The sequence below is a fragment of the Hylobates moloch genome, unplaced genomic scaffold, assembly GCF_009828535.3.
Source record: "Hylobates moloch isolate HMO894 unplaced genomic scaffold, HMol_V3 SCAFFOLD_12, whole genome shotgun sequence".
Taxonomy (NCBI): Eukaryota; Metazoa; Chordata; class Mammalia; order Primates; family Hylobatidae; genus Hylobates; species Hylobates moloch.
In genome coordinates this window covers 68,340,798-68,360,397 of record NW_026652287.1, presented here as the reverse complement: position 1 = coordinate 68,360,397, position 19,600 = coordinate 68,340,798, and the positions used below count along the sequence as shown (strand labels likewise).

The 19,600-nt window shown below is 37.6% G+C and overlaps 1 protein-coding gene across 7 annotated transcripts in view; it reads left to right on the top strand.

The window, feature by feature from the left end:
- Positions 1–245: 245 nt before the first annotated feature.
- The window catches only part of MDM1 (Mdm1 nuclear protein), a 37,480-nt gene continuing 18,125 nt past the window's right edge, over positions 246–19,600 (top strand). The window contains exons 1-12 of one of the 7 annotated variants that reach the window (XM_032170681.2): positions 246–386; positions 1,392–1,506; positions 5,607–5,971; positions 7,048–7,182; positions 9,378–9,545; positions 10,978–11,081; positions 11,160–11,259; positions 16,017–16,046; positions 16,370–16,545; positions 17,356–17,670; positions 18,744–18,853; positions 18,945–19,054. In XM_032170681.2, coding sequence (XP_032026572.1) covers positions 369–386; positions 1,392–1,506; positions 5,607–5,971; positions 7,048–7,182; positions 9,378–9,545; positions 10,978–11,081; positions 11,160–11,259; positions 16,017–16,046; positions 16,370–16,545; positions 17,356–17,670; positions 18,744–18,853; positions 18,945–19,054 — 1,746 coding nt within the window. In that variant the 5' untranslated portion in view covers positions 246–368. Of the gene's footprint in view, positions 387–1,391; positions 1,507–5,109; positions 5,972–7,047; positions 7,183–7,375; positions 7,452–9,377; positions 9,546–10,977; positions 11,082–11,159; positions 11,260–16,016; positions 16,047–16,369; positions 16,546–17,355; positions 17,671–18,743; positions 18,854–18,944; positions 19,055–19,600 lie in introns of those variants that run through there. The other 6 variants (XM_032170679.2, XM_032170682.2, XM_032170680.2 and 3 more) reach the window with 6 other exon arrangements.

The window sequence follows — 19,600 nt, the reverse complement described above, 5'->3', positions numbered from 1 at the left end:
CCAGGAAGGCACCCCGGGGTCCCGCCCAGCCCGCTTCCGGGAGCCTTATTGGCCGGCCTTCCGCCCGCCATCTCTACCAGCCCCAGGGATTTGGCACGGGAGGTAGGTGGCTCCCTTTCGGCCACTCATTGGTCAAATCCTAATGGAGGTACGGCACTCTGCGAGTCTCTATTGGTCCCTAGGCTCCAAAATGGGCGGGGAAAAAACAGACCGACAGGGCTCTAGGAGGGAAGCGCGGAGTGCGCCGGCGCGTAGTCGGGGACGCCGGGCCGAGGCTTTGCTAGGGAACTGACTGTTATCGCCCCGCCCCGTCGGAGCTTTTTGTTCTGTTAACTGTCGGAGTGGCGGGGGTTCTGGCGCCGGGCGACATGCCGGTGCGCTTCAAGGTGAGGCTGGGGTCCCCGGGCCGGAATGTGGCTGGGGAGAGCCACGGCGGGGGAGATGTGGAGCGCCGAGGTCAAGCTGCTTTTCTGCGCTGCAGCCCTCTGCTCGGCGGAAGCTGCCAGCCCCAGGGCCTGCTCGAGGGGCCCCCAGAATCTGCCCGCCGCCTGTTAACCTAGTTCCCTCTCCGCTCACTCACATTTGCAGGTTGCCGTGTGTCGAAGAGTCAGATGGTGCGAGACAGATTTACTTAGGGGGACTCGAGGAGTGGAGATGGGAGGAGGTCCCTTTGCGAAGAGAACTAAAGGCGACTTCAGATGGGGACAACTGTGGCCCATTTAGCTTAGCATTTAACCCCCCATTACCTTTAACACTTTAGTGTATGTGGCTTTTAAAGGCTTGAGAAATGGGTTCTTAGTAAAGACAGCGTATAAAGAAATACACATTTTTCATCATTGTGCATTCTTAGGGTATGTTAAAAGTTCCAGGTAGCTGGTAGCTGTCAGGGACTAGCACCCTGCAATTTAACAGGTGGCCACAGCGTCCCACATCTCCTGACTCATTTATCTTAAAGGCGTGTATTCAGAATGGAAGGGGAGTTTGCCTTTTGTTGACTTTATCAAATAGCAAAAGGTCCTAGGCATAGTACATAATATTGTGTACTCGGTGAAAACCTGGGATAAATCTAGAATGATGAGAATTTAGATTGTCGCGAGTTATCCGACAAGAACTCATGCTTTGGAATCAGATAATCAGTGAAAGGGTAACCTCTGAGCCTGGAATTCCTGGTAGCATCTGCCTCAAGTGGTGTTGTGGATTAAAGGATATAACACGTGTGAACTGCCTAGCACAGGGCTGGGTGAATATTAGCTCTTATTAAGGAGCTCGTCTGTGTTTAATTTTCAGTCTTAAGTCTCTTTTGAGAGGTTCAGAAATTATTTTTCACTGATGTCTGCTTTAAAACATCATTCATTAATTGGACTGTACTCAAAGTGTACTTTGCATTACAGGGGCTGAGTGAATACCAGAGGAACTTCCTGTGGAAAAAGTCTTATTTGTCAGAGTCTTGTAATTCCTCTGTGGGGCGAAAGTACCCATGGGCTGGACTTAGATCAGATCAATTAGGTAAGTTGAGCAGGCTAATAGCCGTTCTAACCTGAGCTAAGTTTATAACTTGGGCCAAGCCGTTATAACTTGGGCTAAGTAAACCTTGGGCTAAGTTTACCAAATGATACATTAAAAGTTCAGTTGGCCTGGTTGATTTATTCATTTATTAATCAAATATTTATTGAAGGTTTACTATGAGCCAGGACTATTCCCAGCACCTAGTGTGGCAGTCCAGGTTTCACTAATGGAGGCCTCCATCACAACTGTTTCGGTACTGACTGAGTGGTTAAGTTAAATATTAAAAGCTGAAAAAAGCCAGTGCCCTTACACAAAGGCTAGGATGTCACAAAAGCCCATCAAGAGTATTGCCTAGGCCTTTCCTGGGCCGTAAAGCATGACAAAATAAGGAATTCTTAACAGGATCCATTTAGGATTAAACAGGTTTTACTGGGGGTCTGCAGAAACTCCCCAGGCCTCCACAAACAAATTTATTGGTGGTCTGAAGGAACTCCTCAAACCTCCGTGATTCAACAGGAGACAAGATAAGGGTAATCAGCCCAGCACCTAGACCCATTTAGATTAAGTAAATTTACTGATGCTCCAGAAGAAGGTCTTCAGGACTCAGACCTTATAGATTAAAAGAAGTTAATCACTTATATCCTTAGATGAATGCACACTTACACGTAGACATATAGCTTAGAAGGTATATAAGCTCTGAAAAACTTTGTAATTTGGGGTTCGTCTGGCGATAATTTGCAGGCCTTCTCCCCGTAACTGGTTATAGAAATAAAAACTCTCTTTCTCCCTAGTTCATCTGCATCTCGTTACTGGCCGAGAGAAATAGCAGCCCGACCCTCAGTTTGGTCTGGGAACACTAGGGATATAGCCCTGAACCAAAGTCCCTTAACTGTGGAGAGAAACAGTAAGCAATTCACTCAATAATTAAGGGAATTTCAGGTTTTTATATAAAATTGTAGGGAAGTGTGATAACATGCGGGAGGGGTGGATTGGAGGGAAAATGATTTAGATTAGATGGTTGGGAAAGGCTCTTTTTGAGGAGGTGATATTTGAGCTGAGACCTGAAAGCTGAGGGGACAGTGCTGGGGAAGAGTGCTCCCAAGGTCTTGAGAAATGGAAGCTTAGGGAGATGAGGTCGCTGCCCCAGCTTTACAGCTAGTAAGTGGCAGAACCATGATTTGAAATCAAGTCTGTTTTGTGCAAAGCATGTAATTTCAGAGGTCATGTTCTTGTTATCACACATGCCTCCTCCCTGTGTCCCAGGGAAGTCAGAGTCCTGGGCCAGAGTTTCCCAGAGGGTGATAGAACAGAAGGGAGACAGACTGACCTCATTATACCTGCTTGTTTAATTCTTCCTTACTAGTATATTAGATCTCTGAGAGTAGGGCTCTGTCTTATTCACCACCTTGTTCCTACCCGGTACCTAACACAGGCCTTGGAACATTCTATTGCTTCTTGAAACTAATTTTTGAATGAATGAATAAGCCTAAATTTGAATCCACAATAGCTGTGCGATGTTGGGCAAATTGAGCTTGTTTCACCAAGTGAGATTTTAGGAAGCCTGTTGCATAGGATTGCTGGGAGGGTTTAAATGAGATATTGCCTATTAAGGGCCTGGTTTGAGTACACAGATCAGTGCTTAGTGCCCCACATATGATGTGTGGGAGTATGGCATGTAAGTCACATAAATGTTAGATGTTTGAAGCCAGGAAAAGACTTATGGGTAGGGTACCAAGCCTGGGAAGTTAGTAAGACGAGGAGGTATTTTAAGAATTAGGTTTAGAGAACAAAGGGAAGAGTGGGCAAGAGTGAGTGTCTCTTTTAGGGTTCCTCTGAAGCATCATGATCTGACCCAGCGCCAGACTTCAGAGACTGGGTGTCCCTGCTTCTCTGGCAGGGTGCTAGGAAAATCCCTCTGCTGATAATCCTCTTTTTACAAATGACCAGAAATTCCACATGTTTGAGCCTCCATTAGATTAAGAATCCAAATAAATCTCTGTTTAAGCACAGATATCCCACCCTGCTGAGCGCCTACAGGGCTATTATGACACTGGAAAATTCATTAAACTGGGTAGTTGTCCAATAACATTTCAGCTTAGATCAGCTGCATTTGAGGGGAAGGTGATGAAATGAGACCATGAGAGCAAAGCCACCTTAGAGCATGGTGTATAATGAAGGAAGTAATGGACTAGGGGAGGAAGTTAGTGGGGAATTTTAGGTCATGGGGAGGGACTGAGCAAGAATTCCAGAATGCTCAGAATGGGAGGTGGGAGGTTAGCAAAAAACAACAGCAGTGTTACCCAGGATGGCTGTCCCTTCTTTTAGAGTAGTGTATTTTTACCTTGGGGATTTGCTGGTGCTGGGAGACAACGGCAGATCACTTGAGAATCTTCTTTATTTTGCTCTTCTACCAAAAACCTGCCTCTGTGTTAAAGCAGAGAGGAGTGTAATTGGTGATCTTCAAGCTTTTTTGCTTTTATACTTCCTAGAAAAATTTAGAAAAACATTGTGCCTCGTCACACATTTCTAAATTGCTATTTTTATAATAAATTTTTATGAATAGTTTTGAATGATAGAATTTCTGGTATATTGCATAGTGCTTATATATTTTACATATATTTTGTAAAAACTCTGGAACTGCCAATTTAGCCCATTCAATTTATGGAAAATGTTTATCATACAATTGGCAAAGTCAGTATTCATTGGCAAACCAACGGGCCAAATTAGAATTATTTTCTGTGAGAAAAAGTCTGTTTATTTTTAATTAAGGTGAATGTGTTATATGCATATGTACATTTCACATGACATCCCTCTCATATCTGAATTTTAATTCTAAGAAGGTGGATGGAAAATCCATGGAGCTATATGAAATAAGATGCTGTTGCTTTGTTATTTCTAATCTCTGCCTGCTTTGCTTTGCTGTCAAATATTATCCCTCAGGGATATGCTTTCTTGAATTGTCCCTTTGTTTGGCTCCCTACCCCTGAGGTTTTGTTCTACCTTGGGGGGATGCACTGGAGTAAGTTTCAGGCTGGTTAAGAGGTGTGTCTTTCTTCTGTAAAGTGGGAAAAGGGAGATTATGAAAGGGGCGGTGGGAAATGGAACTGCAGATGGCAGATGCAGCTCTCAGGCAGATAGATCAGCATCAGGCAAGAGAGCACATACGGAGTTGAGGATCTGGAAAATGATTCCCTTAAGCTGTCCACTTCTGTTTACCCTCCTGAAACATCTTTGTGTGCCTCCAGACAGATATCCATCCAGTGTGAAGACCTGTGGTCTAGGGAAGCCTTTTAAAAGGATAAGGATCCGGGGTGACATGGCCAAGACATCTACAACAGAGGCTAAGGAGCCCTGGGTTTTACCTCATGCCCAATTTTCTTTCCACCTTCCCTTTCCATTCTGGTCTTAATCTCCCTTCTCCACCCTGCAACCGTCTTAAAGAATGGCCCTAAACTAGGGCAGTCTCTCAGTGGCTGTCATTCTGCAGAGCTGCTCTTACCTCCATAGAAGGTTAAGTTTTTGGACATTTGCTTTCCATACAGAAATATAGAGAAATTGTATCTTAGCTGTTGTTAAAAGGGTTTATTCTTTTTTAATTCTCAGGAAATCAAGGCAGATGTAGAACCAAGATCCAGCACAGTGACATCTCATCCCTTCTCATCTTGGTCTGCTCCACATAAGAGAAGCTTTGTGAAAAGTTCCAAATTTTGACAGTACCAGGGCCCATTGTTCTGTTAAGTAGCACAGGAAAGTAATTAGAAACGAGGCAGCATGTACTACTGCCTGGCCTGCCAGGTCTATCACGTTGCAATTCTAGTGACTTTTGTTAGGATAACTGGAACATTTTGTGACCCCACCCCCCGATTTTTAATTGTTTGTTATGGTCAAATTTTTAATGCTTTTCAAAGCAAAATTAAATATTTTATGTTGAAAAGCTGTACTTTTAAAATCCTATAATCTGAAGGATATTGTGTGTATATATAGGTACATATATCTGAACTAAAGTTTAAATTTCATTTCTCCTCCACAAGTGTTCTTAAAAGTTGTCTTTGTAACTTTTTGCTTTAGTAGCTACTATTTTTGTGTACTGTGTTTTGTAGGGATCACAAAAGAGCCAAGTTTTATTTCAAAAAGAAGAGTCCCTTACCATGACCCACAGATTTCAAAATCTCTGGAGTGGAATGGAGCTATCTCAGAGAGCAATGTGGTTGGGTCACCAGAACCAGAAGCCCTGGAAACACCAAAATCACAAGAAGCAGAACAAAAGGATGTTACTCAAGAAAGAGTTCACTCACTAGAAGCTTCCAGGGTTCCCAAAAGAACCAGATCTCACTCTGCAGACTCCAGAGCTGAAGGGGCTTCAGATGTGGAAAATAATGAGGGTGTAACAAACCATACACCAGTTAATGAAAATGTGGAACTGGAACATTCTACCAAGGTTCTTTCAGAAAATGTAGATAATGGGGTAGGCATATTCACTGCATTTCTTTTCAAAAGCATAGAATTCTTTGTTGGTTTCGTCGTCATTTCTGTAATATTACTTTTTGTGTTTCAGAATTTTCCATTGTTGTTTTCTTGTCTAATGTGTATAAGAATAGTTGATAACAGGCTGTTGACTTTAGTTATTGTGAATTAGTTCTATTCTGACTACTCGCTATTTTGTAGTAGTTACATATGATATCTGTTTATTAGATGGACCTCCTGCGTCTGGATTTTATTCATCATATATTAGCACCTGAGTCCTAAGGGAGAGATCAAGTTGAGACAGAGAAGGGAGGTAGGCCCTTACTTCTGGCAGGGTGCTGAGCTGACTTCTACCTAGCCCCTTTTCAGTTTCTTATCGTGTACAAGAAGACAAACAGAAACTCAATTGATGAAATGCAAAAGGAAGGAGAGCTCTGACTGTCTCTCAGAGATCTTGCATTTCTGCTCTCTTATGTCACAGCTGGCCTGCAGCAGGTCCCTGTGAGCACATAAGCAGAGGCTGCAGGAACTTGCGTGGGGATCTCAATGCCTTCCACATTTCTTTCTCCATTCTCTTCCACTGCTCTGCTCTGGTTCATGTCCACCACTGACTGGGACCCTGAAGAGGCATTTCAGAGTGTTGGAGAAGAATCTGTAGCTTGTTGAAAAAGCTGGGAGTGAAAGGGAGCAGGGAAGGTGATGTGTGAGTCTGGCAGGCAGGAGAAGGGGTGTTCATAGAAGCAGTGTGCAGATGAGGCAAAGTGCTGGGACTTTTTGGTAATAGATTTAATTATGAATGATTAGTAGGAAAGGACTGAGAGTATTTTATTTTTCCTAGGATGCCTAATAGTCCTTTGATAGAAAGGAATTCTAAATAGTTTGACAGTTGAAAAAAGATACTATTTGTAAGTTGAAGAAAGTTTGTTGTACCACAATGCGCATGTAGTTAATTTTGTACTGTAGATTTAACATTTTGTTAAGAGGATAGATTTTGTGTTATGCATTTTTTACCACAATTTTTAAAAAGTTTGAATAGAAATTTTTAATGTCTTTGAGTGGATTTTTTTTTTTGAACAGTTGGATAGACTTCTGCGTAAGAAAGCTGGATTGACTGTTGTTCCTTCATATAATGCCTTGAGAAATTCTGAATATCAAAGGCAGTTTGTTTGGAAGACTTCTAAAGAAACTGCTCCAGCTTTTGCAGCCAATCAGGTAGTTTAATGGATGTAATACATTTCTGAGTACCATTATCTTACCTAGTAATGTAGATTTACATAGAATTAAGAGTTGAAAGAAATTAAGTACTTAAGTAGCCTGGAGGTAGGTTCTAGAAAACCAAAATGAGAGTTTTGCTAAAATCATCCTTTTACTTATGATTTATGGTAGTAATATTATACTGTCCTAGGCTTCTGATGATCATTGTTGCCAGATGCAGCACATATACTAAATATGAGACAGGGTAATGAAAACTTGGGGAACTGGTAAGTTTTTGCATGCTACAAGATTTTTTTACTTATTAAAAAATTATTAAATTGATTTTATTCTAAAATGTTGTATTTTGTTGACTAATATATTGCATGTTTCCTGTATTCTAAGAAAGGCATAACTGCTTTGAGTATTTAATAAATACAAAATATGTTGACAGTAACACAAGATACATAATTTGGTCCTTGTATCAGACATATAGTAATAGGCATTGTCAGTATAACTATATTTGTAAAATTCAAAAGCTGTAATGATGTGGTATTAGATTTCATTATACGCCTGCACAATTTTAGTATTGAGATACCATTACTAATAGATAGTCTGTTGTTTTACTACCTTCACCCTTTAGGCAGTTCTTAGGCTTTAAACTCTCATTTATGTTCTTAACAGTACTTCTAGGCATAGACAGGAAATACCTCCACTTGGAATATCCCCAGAGACCTGTAATGGCTTAGTCTGTTTTTTCTTCTGGTCTTTGTGTTTTTCTTTATACATACACACACTTTCACACACCCTCACATTCATTTTCTCTTGTACGTCAACATTCACTTGCGTATAGCCCTAAGAACTGACAGGATAGTTAGATTCAGCAAGACAATGACATCCAGTCATCTTACGTTAAGATAAAAAAACACCAGTGATCCTATAAATTGTGGCAGCTTTGGGCTTAATTATTATTCAATTTTTAAAATACCTTTGAAATTTATATGACATTTTAAGAACCTGTGAAGTAACAAAGTGATAAATACCCTTTATTAGCCTAGTAAATAGGATCAGTACTTCTTTTGCTTGCCTACAGGTTTTTTTGGAGATTAAGCGTACCTAAAACATTACTTACAACCTGAAAATTGTAATTATTCAGTTTTTTATAGAGTATTTGACCTTTAAAATAGAGCTGATTCAAATCAAAGCCCTATCATGAAATAGGGCTTTTACATGTCAGTGAAAGCGTTGTGTAGAAACATTACTTTTATAAGAGAAATCACTAGCAATATATTCACCAGTAGTTTTACTGCTTTCTTTAATAAGTGTTTCACATACTTTTTTTAGAAGGAAATGCTCATGGTTAGTTCAAAGCATATTGAATTCAGAGTCTATGGATTGAAGAGCTTTGAGGCAGCTTTCAATGCTTGTTGATAGGAAACCTCTAAAAAGGTTGTTCATTTCTATTTTATCAGACACCTGCTTTCTGAAAGGATGTCTTATATTAATATGTAAAGGAGTCAGAACAGTTTTTGGCAGGAAAGTCCTTGAGGTTATATTGTACTAAAAAAGATAAACTGTTTAGATCTGATCTGTATGAAGATGTACTATTCAGCATTACAAAGCAGTGATATAACTTGTTTGAGTTCCCTATCTTTTCCATTTGCTTTCCTTGTCATCAGTGGTAATATGTCGTGAAATAGAAACCATATTATGAAGTAGTAAGGATAAAAGGAAATATTTAACGATAGAAGTGTAGTAATTGCTCAGAACATTTTCTTTGCCTTAATAAAATAAAGCTGAAAATAAGCCAAGGGAAGAAAAGCTAAACAGATTGAATATATTGGGTATTCAAAACTGTCAAGAATTTTCTATTAAGGCAGGAAGAAAAAAAATCATGTCAGGGAGGAAGAAAAAAACCTGTAGAACTGACAACAGAGTTGCCTTAAAGCTAATGTCTATGTCATATGAAAATATGCCAATGTTTATTTTGGTTATAAGCTGTATTTTGGTTACAAAACTATTATTCAAAACATAGTAATGAGTATATAAAGTTGACCTTTGGATGTTAATAATATATATGAAATGAAATTAAAATTATATATAACTTTGCTATTTTTTTGTCCTGCAATTCAACTTTATGGTTTGTTAAGTAGTTGAAGACCAAAGTTCTGCATATTTAGTCAACAAAACTAAACTAAAATAATTTTTGTTTTAAGGTTTTCCACAATAAAAGCCAGTTTGTTCCACCATTCAAAGGTAACACAATCATCCATGAAACTGAATACAAAAGAAATTTCAAGGGTTTATCTCCAGTGAAAGAACCAAAATTAAGAAATGATTTGAGAGAAAACAGAAATCTTGAAACAGTATCTCCTGAAAAGAAGGTATTCATCAACTTTTAACCTTACAAAACAAAATCCCCATTATTTTAGATTCTCCACATTTTCATTTACTTACTACCACCTGGGAGTTTTTGGTTTTCACTACTTCATTAATTCATTTGTTCATCAAATGTTCATTGAGCCAGCTACTAGGAGCAGACACGGGTTGGTACTGAGAATACAAGGCTGGCAAATAGCCCCAAGCAGCTCTTGGGCTAGTGGGGAGACAGACATAAAATGATACAGCATGATGAGTACTTAACAATATAGGAGGTAAGTCTAATAAGTTTAATATCAAAGTCAAGTAAGTTTAATATCAAATGATGATTTACAGTAACCTCCAAGGGTAACAGTAGTGATAGAAATACTTACTTTAAGTTATGGAAATGAAACACATACATACTCACATGTATTTTATTTTTATTTATTTTTTCCGAGACAGAGTCTCGGTCTGTCGCCCAGGCTGGAGTGCAGTGGCATGATCTCGGCTCACTGCAACCTCTGCCTCTGGGTTCAAGCAATTCTCCTGCCTCAGCCTCCTGAGTAGCTGGGACTACAGGTGCATGCCACCATGCCTGGCTAATTTTTGTATTTTTAGTAGAGACGGGGTTTCACTATGTTGGCCAGGCTGGTCTCAAACTACTAGCCTCAGGTGATCCGCCCACCTTGGCCTCCCAAAGTGCTGGGATTACAGGCATGAGCCACCACACCCGGCCATCACATGTATTTTAAACCAAAGCTTTAGCATGCCAAATTATAGCCCGTATAATTCACATGATTTACCTCAGAATATACAAACAACTGCTTCTGTGTGATGTTACAGCCATTTAATTTGCAGAATCAGGCTAACATGATTATAAATTACAGGTAATTGGGGTATAAATACTATTTTTGAATCTCCTGGAATGTTGATACCTGATACTTTATGGGTCCTAAAAATAGTATGTAACTACAAGTAAATATGACTAAAAGTAAAATGATTTATACACACACACATATATTAGGCCTGTGATATTATTGGAGAAAAAAAGGATTGTTATTCAGTAAAGCGATTTGGTAATTAATTCATCAGGATCTTATGTTTAATTACTGTAACGCAATTGTAAATTTAGAATATCAAATTCAGTATGTGATAACATTATTTAAATATGTGTTCGTTAACTTAAAAATTTTCTTCCTTAGCCAGAGATCTAGAATCTTTATTGTTAGAAAATGAAACTATATCCTCAGCTAAACTTCAAAAATAACTAACCAAATATACTAAAAACTTCAAAACTTCTTTGTTGATTTCTTATGATTTTTGTTTTCTTTAGTATCTAAAGCTTCTAAAAATAGAAATGTCATTAAATATTCAAGTCTAACTTTATAACATGCATGTTGTCACTTTAATGTGTAACATCTTAAGCATAAAAAGCTTAAATTATTTCCATTTCAGAGTAATAAAATAGACGATTCTTTAAAATTGGAAGCAGAGATGGAATTAAAAGACTTACACCAGCCTAAAAAGAAGCTTACTCCTTGGAAACATCAAAGGCTTGGGTATGTATTTTAATAGGAAAATATGGTATTTCAATGATTACCATGGTGAAATATTTACTTTCATTTCATTTCTATTAGGAAGGTGAATTCCGAATATAGAGCAAAATTTCTGAGCCCAGCTCAGTATTTATATAAAGCTGGGGCTTGGACACATGTGAAGGGAAACATGCCAAATCAGGTGAGTGTACGTGAGCTCAATAAGCCTACATGTTCTTTCAGCCTCTGTTAACACTTTAATTTCACAATGAGTTCCTTTTGGTAATAGAGACCACAATTTAAAGAAGTATGATACAAATAGCACTAATAGTACCAGGAACTTATGTGTTAGGATGTAAATTGTCATTTTTTTTTGTTAATGCCACTGGCTCTTCAGAAATTAATATTTATTGAGGTCTTTTAAGTTAAAGCTTTTTACCATCAAACATTTGATTGTGTTAGTAGATTCAATTGATAGAATTGTATCATTATAGATTTGATTATTTCATAACCTCCAGACCTCCATTCTCTCAACTGAAGATTAATTTTCAAGATTAAATAATTTATCTGATAGTGATGCCTATTGTCAATGTGTGCTATTACAGTTTGTAGGCAAAAGAAAGGTGAAGTTTGTGTTGTTAGAGGTGTGAGCTACAGTTTTTGGGTACTCTAACATGGGAGAAACTCTGGGGATCTGAAGATAGGTTTGAAGGGAAGGGTAATTCTAGAGTTGAGAATTGTTACTTTAGTACTAGCTTCTTATACTCAAAGGATAGAGAATGGAACCTTTTTGTTATTGTATTAATTAGCATCTTTCAAATCATATCTAGACTTTTTTTTGCCTTTTCTGTGAGAACAAGCTAAATTGAAATGTTTCTGTTTAGACATTAGTAAACATCCCACTTCCCCCTGTCATTGTAAACAGAAGGATAATTTGGATGGGGAATGAGTCTTTTATTTAGCTCATTACTTAAAACCATGGCCCACAGTTATATGTAATCAGCCTCTGGGGGAAGGGGCTGGTGCTCAGTGCTCTGAGTTGCTGGTTCTTTGAGCTGCAGCTCCCAGACGTATGTCCTGGCGACTGTCATGCTGTCTGCATATTGTTTCAGGAGGTCACTTGATTCCTTCCACCGTGGCCACTCTTTTGCTTTCTACTTCTCTATTTGAGCATAGCTTGAAGACAGCACAGGCAAAGTAAAAGACAAAGCTCAAAGCCGTCCCAGGTGTTATCTGGGGCAATGTTCATATATTCACCTTAGTGAAATCAAGTTAAAACTAGGAGCATCGAAAGCACCCATGATGGAAGAAAGGCAGTGAGTCAGCTAAACTCTTGAGCAGTTTATGACCATCCCAAGTCTTGGCAAAGATCTCCCTGACTGAGGAGTCTGATAGTGGGAGTGAGGAAAAGCAGGACAGAGGCAGAACAGTGTGTGGCCGGTAAATTGATGTCAGCCGCTGGCCTGTTGTGTTTAGGCATGACACTAGGTTGAGGTTATGAGAAACTCTTTGTTTTGGAAGACTGTGTTTTCTCTGAGATTTCTACACTTGATCTTAGCCAAAAGGCCGAGCAGTGATTTCTTTAAACTAAGATGAGTTTAGGCATCAGAACTAAACATCTAATTAGGAAGATTGTTAAAACTGAAGTCATAGTAAGATGAGATTCCTTATCCTGCCTTGATGGAAGAGAACATTGTTGTTGTCAATTTAAGATAGACTTTTCAAGGTTTCCTATTATGATATCTTGGTAATGCTGCTTTTTTTGCTTATTAAATACTATAATGGTGGTCGTAAATATTTAAATTAGTGGTATAGTTTGCCTTAATTTCTTTGAGAAAAATAATTCAAAAAGTAAATTGAAGTTGGAAAAGAATAAGAATTTTTAGCTAAGAAGTCAGTGATCATTGATGATAACAGTTTTAGTTGACCAGGTTATAGACATTTAATATGGGCCATGTTTTACTTATATTTCTTGGAAGTCATTTACTATAGGCATCTGATTATGAGGTTCCTAAATATAAGGTACAGTACTCCTTCATTTTCCCACTCCTAACATTTCAGGAAGGAGTGTATTCACACTCCTCAAATGCACTCAGACATAAGTGACTTTGTTGTTGGAATATTAACTCACTTTTTGAGTCACATTAGTTTTCGAGTCCATATATCATCTTCATTTCTTTCTATGTTTGAGATACACTTTTTGAATCTGTTTATAGTCTAGTCACTGGAAATTCTATGCTAAGTCCCAGTTACCTCTCATAGAGCATTAGGGTGGTTGGTTTTATTTGCCCAGTTGTTGTATATTTGTCATCTCTATTATAATAACCACTTGACTATTGCTTTCTAAAATGCTCACTTAAGGGATTGTTTCTTAATAGTCAGCAATTAGAATTTTTTAGGTTCTATCCTCAGAATAACTACTTAATCTATGTTAAACTTCTTTTTTTCTTAATTGTTAGGTAATCTTTTCATCATCGATTGGTTGAGGTGATTTTATTCTAATGTGTCTTCCACAAATAGGACTGTGTTTCAAGATAAAGTCCTGCCTTTGAGAGATGTCCTATAATTTGACAGACATTGTAAAGACTAGGTATAAAGTGACCCCTCATTTTGGGGGGTTGGTTTTTGGGTAAAAAGGGTTTTTATCCCCAGTTTCTTGAGTTTGAATTTTCTGCATATGTTTTAAATAATTTAGTTGAACTCTTAATTTGGACAAAGAAATTCAGAAAAGGAAACATTCTACTTATAATTATATCATAATATATAATATGATAACATTACTTGACCCAGAAAGGTGTGTGTATGTTGTTTTGAGTTGGGAATGGTTTATTTCTATCCTTTTTAGTGGCTCTGGTAGTTGGCTGTAGGGATTGTTCTATTTAACATTGAGTTCATGCTATTGATTTTTTTCCTCCTCTTTTTAGTAGAACATACTACTTTGGAAAATGTCAGCCTTCTAATTTTTCATCTTAGTTTAGGGCTATAGATATTTAAAATCATATTTGTAAAATATTAGCACTAAGATTAATAAAGATTGTTGATATAGTAAATTTAAAGCACTTAGTTTTAAATGTCAGTAACAAATAGAACTGAATAAATCAAAGTCTTCAGAATTTTTGTGAAATATAGTCTCCGCCTCCTTTCTAAATAAAGTTGACGTCAAATAAAACTGGATGACTGTGTACATAGAGGGTATTCATCCATCCTTTCATTCATCATGCATGGATAGATGCAGCTGCCTCTGCTGTCCCCTCCACCCCCACAGCCCTGCCACTCTACCCAACACAGTGCAGGACTGATTGGTCCCCCTTTTGAACTACTCCTTCAATTTACATTTCATTTCATTTGTTTATTATGGCATAGACCCCCATCAATATTATGATAATTTGTGTACAGGTTGGCCTCCTGTCTCAGACTGTGAGCTCACTGAGTGCAGGGAGTTTCTTACTTATCTTTGGCTGCCATGTTTAGCTCAAGCATACCACTTAGTCTGCACTCAGGACAGGTTGTGGACTCAGTGCTTAAGTGCTACATTTTCCCTCACCTCAAGAAGTTCATAGGTTGTTGGAGGAGAAGGACATGTGCAATTAATTCCAGGAAAATTGAATATGTATTAATGGGGATGTGCACAAAGAACTCTGAGAACACAGAGGAGGAAGTGATGCTAAGGCACGTAGGTGATGGAGTGGCCATGAAACATTTGAAACATGGGGGCACTTATTGGCAATAAAATCGAGTATATTGAGGCACTTTATAACAAAGTTCCTGTGCATTCAGAGTACCCTGGTTAGAAGTTCAGTAGAGTTAATTCATGTACCTCACTTCTACCTGTTAAATGCAAAAGCCGCTGCTAGAAATTTTCTTTAAAGTTATAGGAGTTGATAGAAATGATAAATGAACATAGCTTTTTTTTTTTTTTTTTTAGCAGTGAAGAAAATATTTCAAATTATCCTTTAGGAATTTTTTCAGGTATGGTTCATTAGAGTAGGACTCTGTTGGAATTATGTGGTTTCTTATGCTATATAGGTGCTGTCTTTTGCTTTGGCCAATTCCCTAGAGATGTAACACTTTCATCTTTGCATTCAAAGTCGTACCATGTTAAGGAGCTGAGAATATGTTTCTACAATTGTTTTTACATTGCCGTTTCATTTTTTGCTTTTTTTTTGCCCTGAAAGAAAAGCAATTCTAGAATAAAGATTTTATGTCTTGATGATAAAAAAATTAGTGTTTTTCGAGAATAAATAAAGGTATTGAACAGAATTTTAAGGGTAAAACTTCAACTTAATTTTTTTACATTGTGGAATTGTACTTGGAGAAGCCAGCAGGTGGCAGTATAATGTATGAAGTGAAAGGTTTCAAATGGATATAAAGGCTCCTTTTCATCAGAAAATGTTACTTGCATATTAAATAATTCATATCACTTTATTATTCATCAGAACTTTTTTAATCCTGTCCCTTTGCTGAGCATATTGCAATTATGATTTTATGGGCTATTATTTTAAATTGTATATTTAGTACTTTTTTTTTTTTTAAAGTTGAGATTTTGCTGATTCCAAGGGAATATTGAGGGATTTGGAGAAGGAAGCCTCATAACCTCATAACTCTCCCAGTGAGGGCTTCTGTAGCAGTAGTAGCTGTATATAAAGCCATGAAATACAGCTGGGTTAGGGATTTCTGGCGTGTAAGTACTCTTCCAGAGGTGGGGAAATAGGAATAATAGTTAGATTGCCTAATTTGTCTATCATCAGCAGCACCCTAGCCATGCAAGAATGTGGCTGGCTTTCAAGATAATAATAAGGTATCTTGGTTACTGAGCTAATTACTAAAAATCCCAAGAAATATTGATTGACAAGTTTGGTAGATATTTAGAAGGGAGAATAATGTGTTTCATTGATTCCCATTAATATTCAATTATGGCATTAACCTATCATTAAGTGTGTTTCTGTATTCCTTCTCTAGGGTTCTCTAAATGCCATGTGGTATGCCGAGGTTGGTTGCTTTTGAGTTTTTAAAAACTATAATAATGCATAGATTACTTGTGTAATTTCAGTTGGAATAAAAAGTAGGTGTCAATATTTTTCTTAGCTGCTATGAATTTCTCCCTGCCTGCTGGTCTGAAATAAAATAACTGCATCATGCTTTAGCTTGATTGTTTTAGTTTTTGCTTAAATGCACAAAGTCTGATGACTGTATGTGGCTAGTTTTGTCTTTGGTCCCTGGCTGTATTTATGCAATGTCTTTGATATGCTACTTGGTGCTATTTGTAAAGAAGCATTTACAATAGTATATGGTGTCTGAATTCTCCTGCATAGGTTAAAGAACTCCGAGAAAAGGCTGAGTTTTATAGGAAGCGAGTTCAGGGGACGCATTTTTCTCGGGACCATCTGAATCAGATTCTATCTGATAGCAACTGCTGTTGGGATGTCTCGTCAACCACAAGCTCAGAAGGAACCGTTAGTAGCAACATCAGAGCATTAGATCTTGCTGGGTGAGATATTCTTTGTGGATGGCAAAAAAAGTTTGTTGAAGCTTATGTAGATCATAGAATGACATAGGAAAATGACCTGACTACTCAAAATTTGTCTCCTAGTCAAATGGAAATGTGGCAGCCATTTATTTCATTTTTATTCTCAGTGAAAAATAAAGCAATATAGATTGCTTTATTTGTGTACAAATAACACATAATGTAAATCTGGAAGGCTAGATTTTTATAATTTTTTTTGTTGGCAATTAATAGTGGAGTAGGGATGATTACATGGTAGATGTAAAAAGACCTTTAGAAGGTAAAAAGAAAGTCAACAACAATAAAAAAATAGAGACTGTAAGCTATTAATACATACCTATTATTCATTAGTAGATTTTGTGGCTAATTCAGAACTTGGCTGCTGATTTTATGGAAGAACGCTCTGCTGTTTTGGGTTAAAATGAACATGATTTAATTATTTGTAAGCGAAAGTAATTGAAGAACTTAGACCATGGGGTCCTAGTTTATGTGTTTAAATGCCAGTTTAGGGCTAGATATCACTTGTGTCAGCAGATGTACACAAACATGTGAAGGTAGGAGTAAAAGAACATAAATACATTTTGGAATATTTTAATAGAAACTCCAGATTATGACTTTCATTTATTTCGCTATAAAACAAACTAGATTTCCTTCTTCAATACCTGAGTAAGGCAATATCTATGGAAAACATGTAGTTGTGAACAGTAGAAGGAAATGATGGACTCACTAAAATTGATATAGATTAGAAAAGTGCAAACTATTCACATTTAAAATAAAACTGATTTTGTTATGCAGAGATCCTATAAACCATAAGACTTTGCAGAAATGTCCTTCTACAGAACCAGAAGAAAAAGGAAATATCGTGGAAGAACAGCCCCAGAAAAATAACATGGAGAAATTGGGTGTGTCAGCTCCCACCATACCTGTTAGAAGGCGTCTGGCTTGGGATACAGAGAACACAAGTGAAGACGTACAGAAACAGCCCAGGGAGAAAGAGGAGGAGGACGATGAAGAGGAAAGGGACAGGAAAACGGGCAAGCAGGCTTTTATGGGAGAGCAAGAGAAGTTGGATGTACATGAGAAATCTAAGGCAGATAAGATGAAAGAAGGGTGAGAGTTTTAAATTACTCAGTATAGAGAAGCGTTATTTACATAGTTGATACGTATTTTGTTTTGTCACTAAATATAGTGGTTTACACTTTTGATCTTATGACTAATAAATTGCAGATTTTATTTCAACATCACAAAGGAGGCACTGCTGTATGGTGAATAATTTGATTCACTCAGGTATTTAAGTCACTAGTGATTGGTAATTGAATACTTGAATTCTGGGCTACTTTGGGAGGAAGTAGTTAGGATTATTTTCATTTATGTCCTATAATTTATGGTGTGCCGGATTTGCAAATGTGTCTGGAAGAATGACTTTAAAGAAAAAAACTGGTGTTCTTTAATATCAGATGATTCTACCAAAAAAGATAATGTTTTATAATATTTTTTAAAAAGTGATTTCTGAAAATAGCTAATTCCTGTTGTTTTATGTGTAAATTGCTTTGGGGAGTGGCTCTTCTCCACCTATGATAATAGTGCCTTTTGTCTATAATCTAAATCCCTTATTCATTCGTGGATGTTATGGAACTTGAGCCTTGATAAGAGGAAGGATTCTCTGCTGTGCTGGTGCTGACTTGCAGTGATTTTCCCCCTTTTCCAGTATTCAGTCACTTTTTTCTTTGTGGATTGTTTTTCTTCTATTGATATAGTTGGTATAGCTTATAGTATTTTTTCAGTGTTCTGTTTATTTTTGATCTTGTGCTTAGTTCTATTCATTATTGAAAATTTCAGTCACTTTTAACTGCATGTGGATTTGGTGGTTATTTTTTTCAGAAACAAAATGGCCTTCTCTTACAAGTTTGTTTATTCAGCCTTCCCCGCCTCAGCCTCCCAAGTAGTGGGATACAGGTCCCCACCCCGGTAATTTTTTTTTGTTTTTTAGTAGAGTGGGATGGTCTCGATCTCCTGATCCGCCAGCCTCGGCCTCCCAAACTGCTGGGATTACAGGCGTGAGCCACCGTGCCTGGCCTCTTACAAGTTTTATACTTTATTATTGCACAATGATGGCAAAGTATTTTTTATCATATTTTCTGGAGGAAATGCTGTATAGATTAATAGATTGTTTCAATTTATAGGTCAGATTCTTCTGTATCCTCAGAAAAAGGAGGCCGGCTTCCTACTCCCAAGCTGACAGAACTTGGTGGAATCCAGAGAACTCATCATGATCTCACTACTCCAGCTGTTGGTAATCGGCAAACACCGTGCAGTTCTTATTTAACCTGCTTTTTCTACATGTTAATTTAGTGTAATTGAAACTGTCATCTTTATTTTTCCAGGTGGTGCTGTTTTAGTGTCTCCATCTAAGATGAAGCCTCCAGCCCCAGAACTGAGGAAAAGAATGACCTCTCAGGATTGTTTAGAAACTTCAAAGAATGATTTTACTAAGGTAAATATATTTTGGGGAAAAAAGCATCTCATCTAGGACTAATTACTGTAGACACATGTAATAAATGAGTGATAGGTTAAGATTTTAGAGAATTGTGGCTATCATATGAGGAGATGATACTGTTAACCTGCTTTTAGTAAGGCAAAAGGCTTGACTTTTTTTCTGTGAGAAGCATTACGTTTTTGTTGATACACTTTCAACTTCGTCAGTAGTGACTCAATAGGAAGAGAAAGAAAGCAATACTTTTATTGAGCATCTACTGTGTGACAGTTGTATTCCAGCTATGTTCCAGGCATTGTTTTAAGTGCTGGGGATATAGCAGAGAACAAACAGACAAAAATCATGGCCGTCATTGAACTTACATTCTAGTGGAGGAGGGAGACAATAAACAAAATAACCAGGTAAAATACGTAGTATTTTAGATATTGATTAGTACTCAGGAGAAAAATAAAGCCACTGAAGTGAAGAGGAAGTGGTCAGGGATGTCCTCGGTGCGAGAGTGGCATTTAAGCAGGATCTGAAAAAGGTAAGGGATTGACCTGTGTA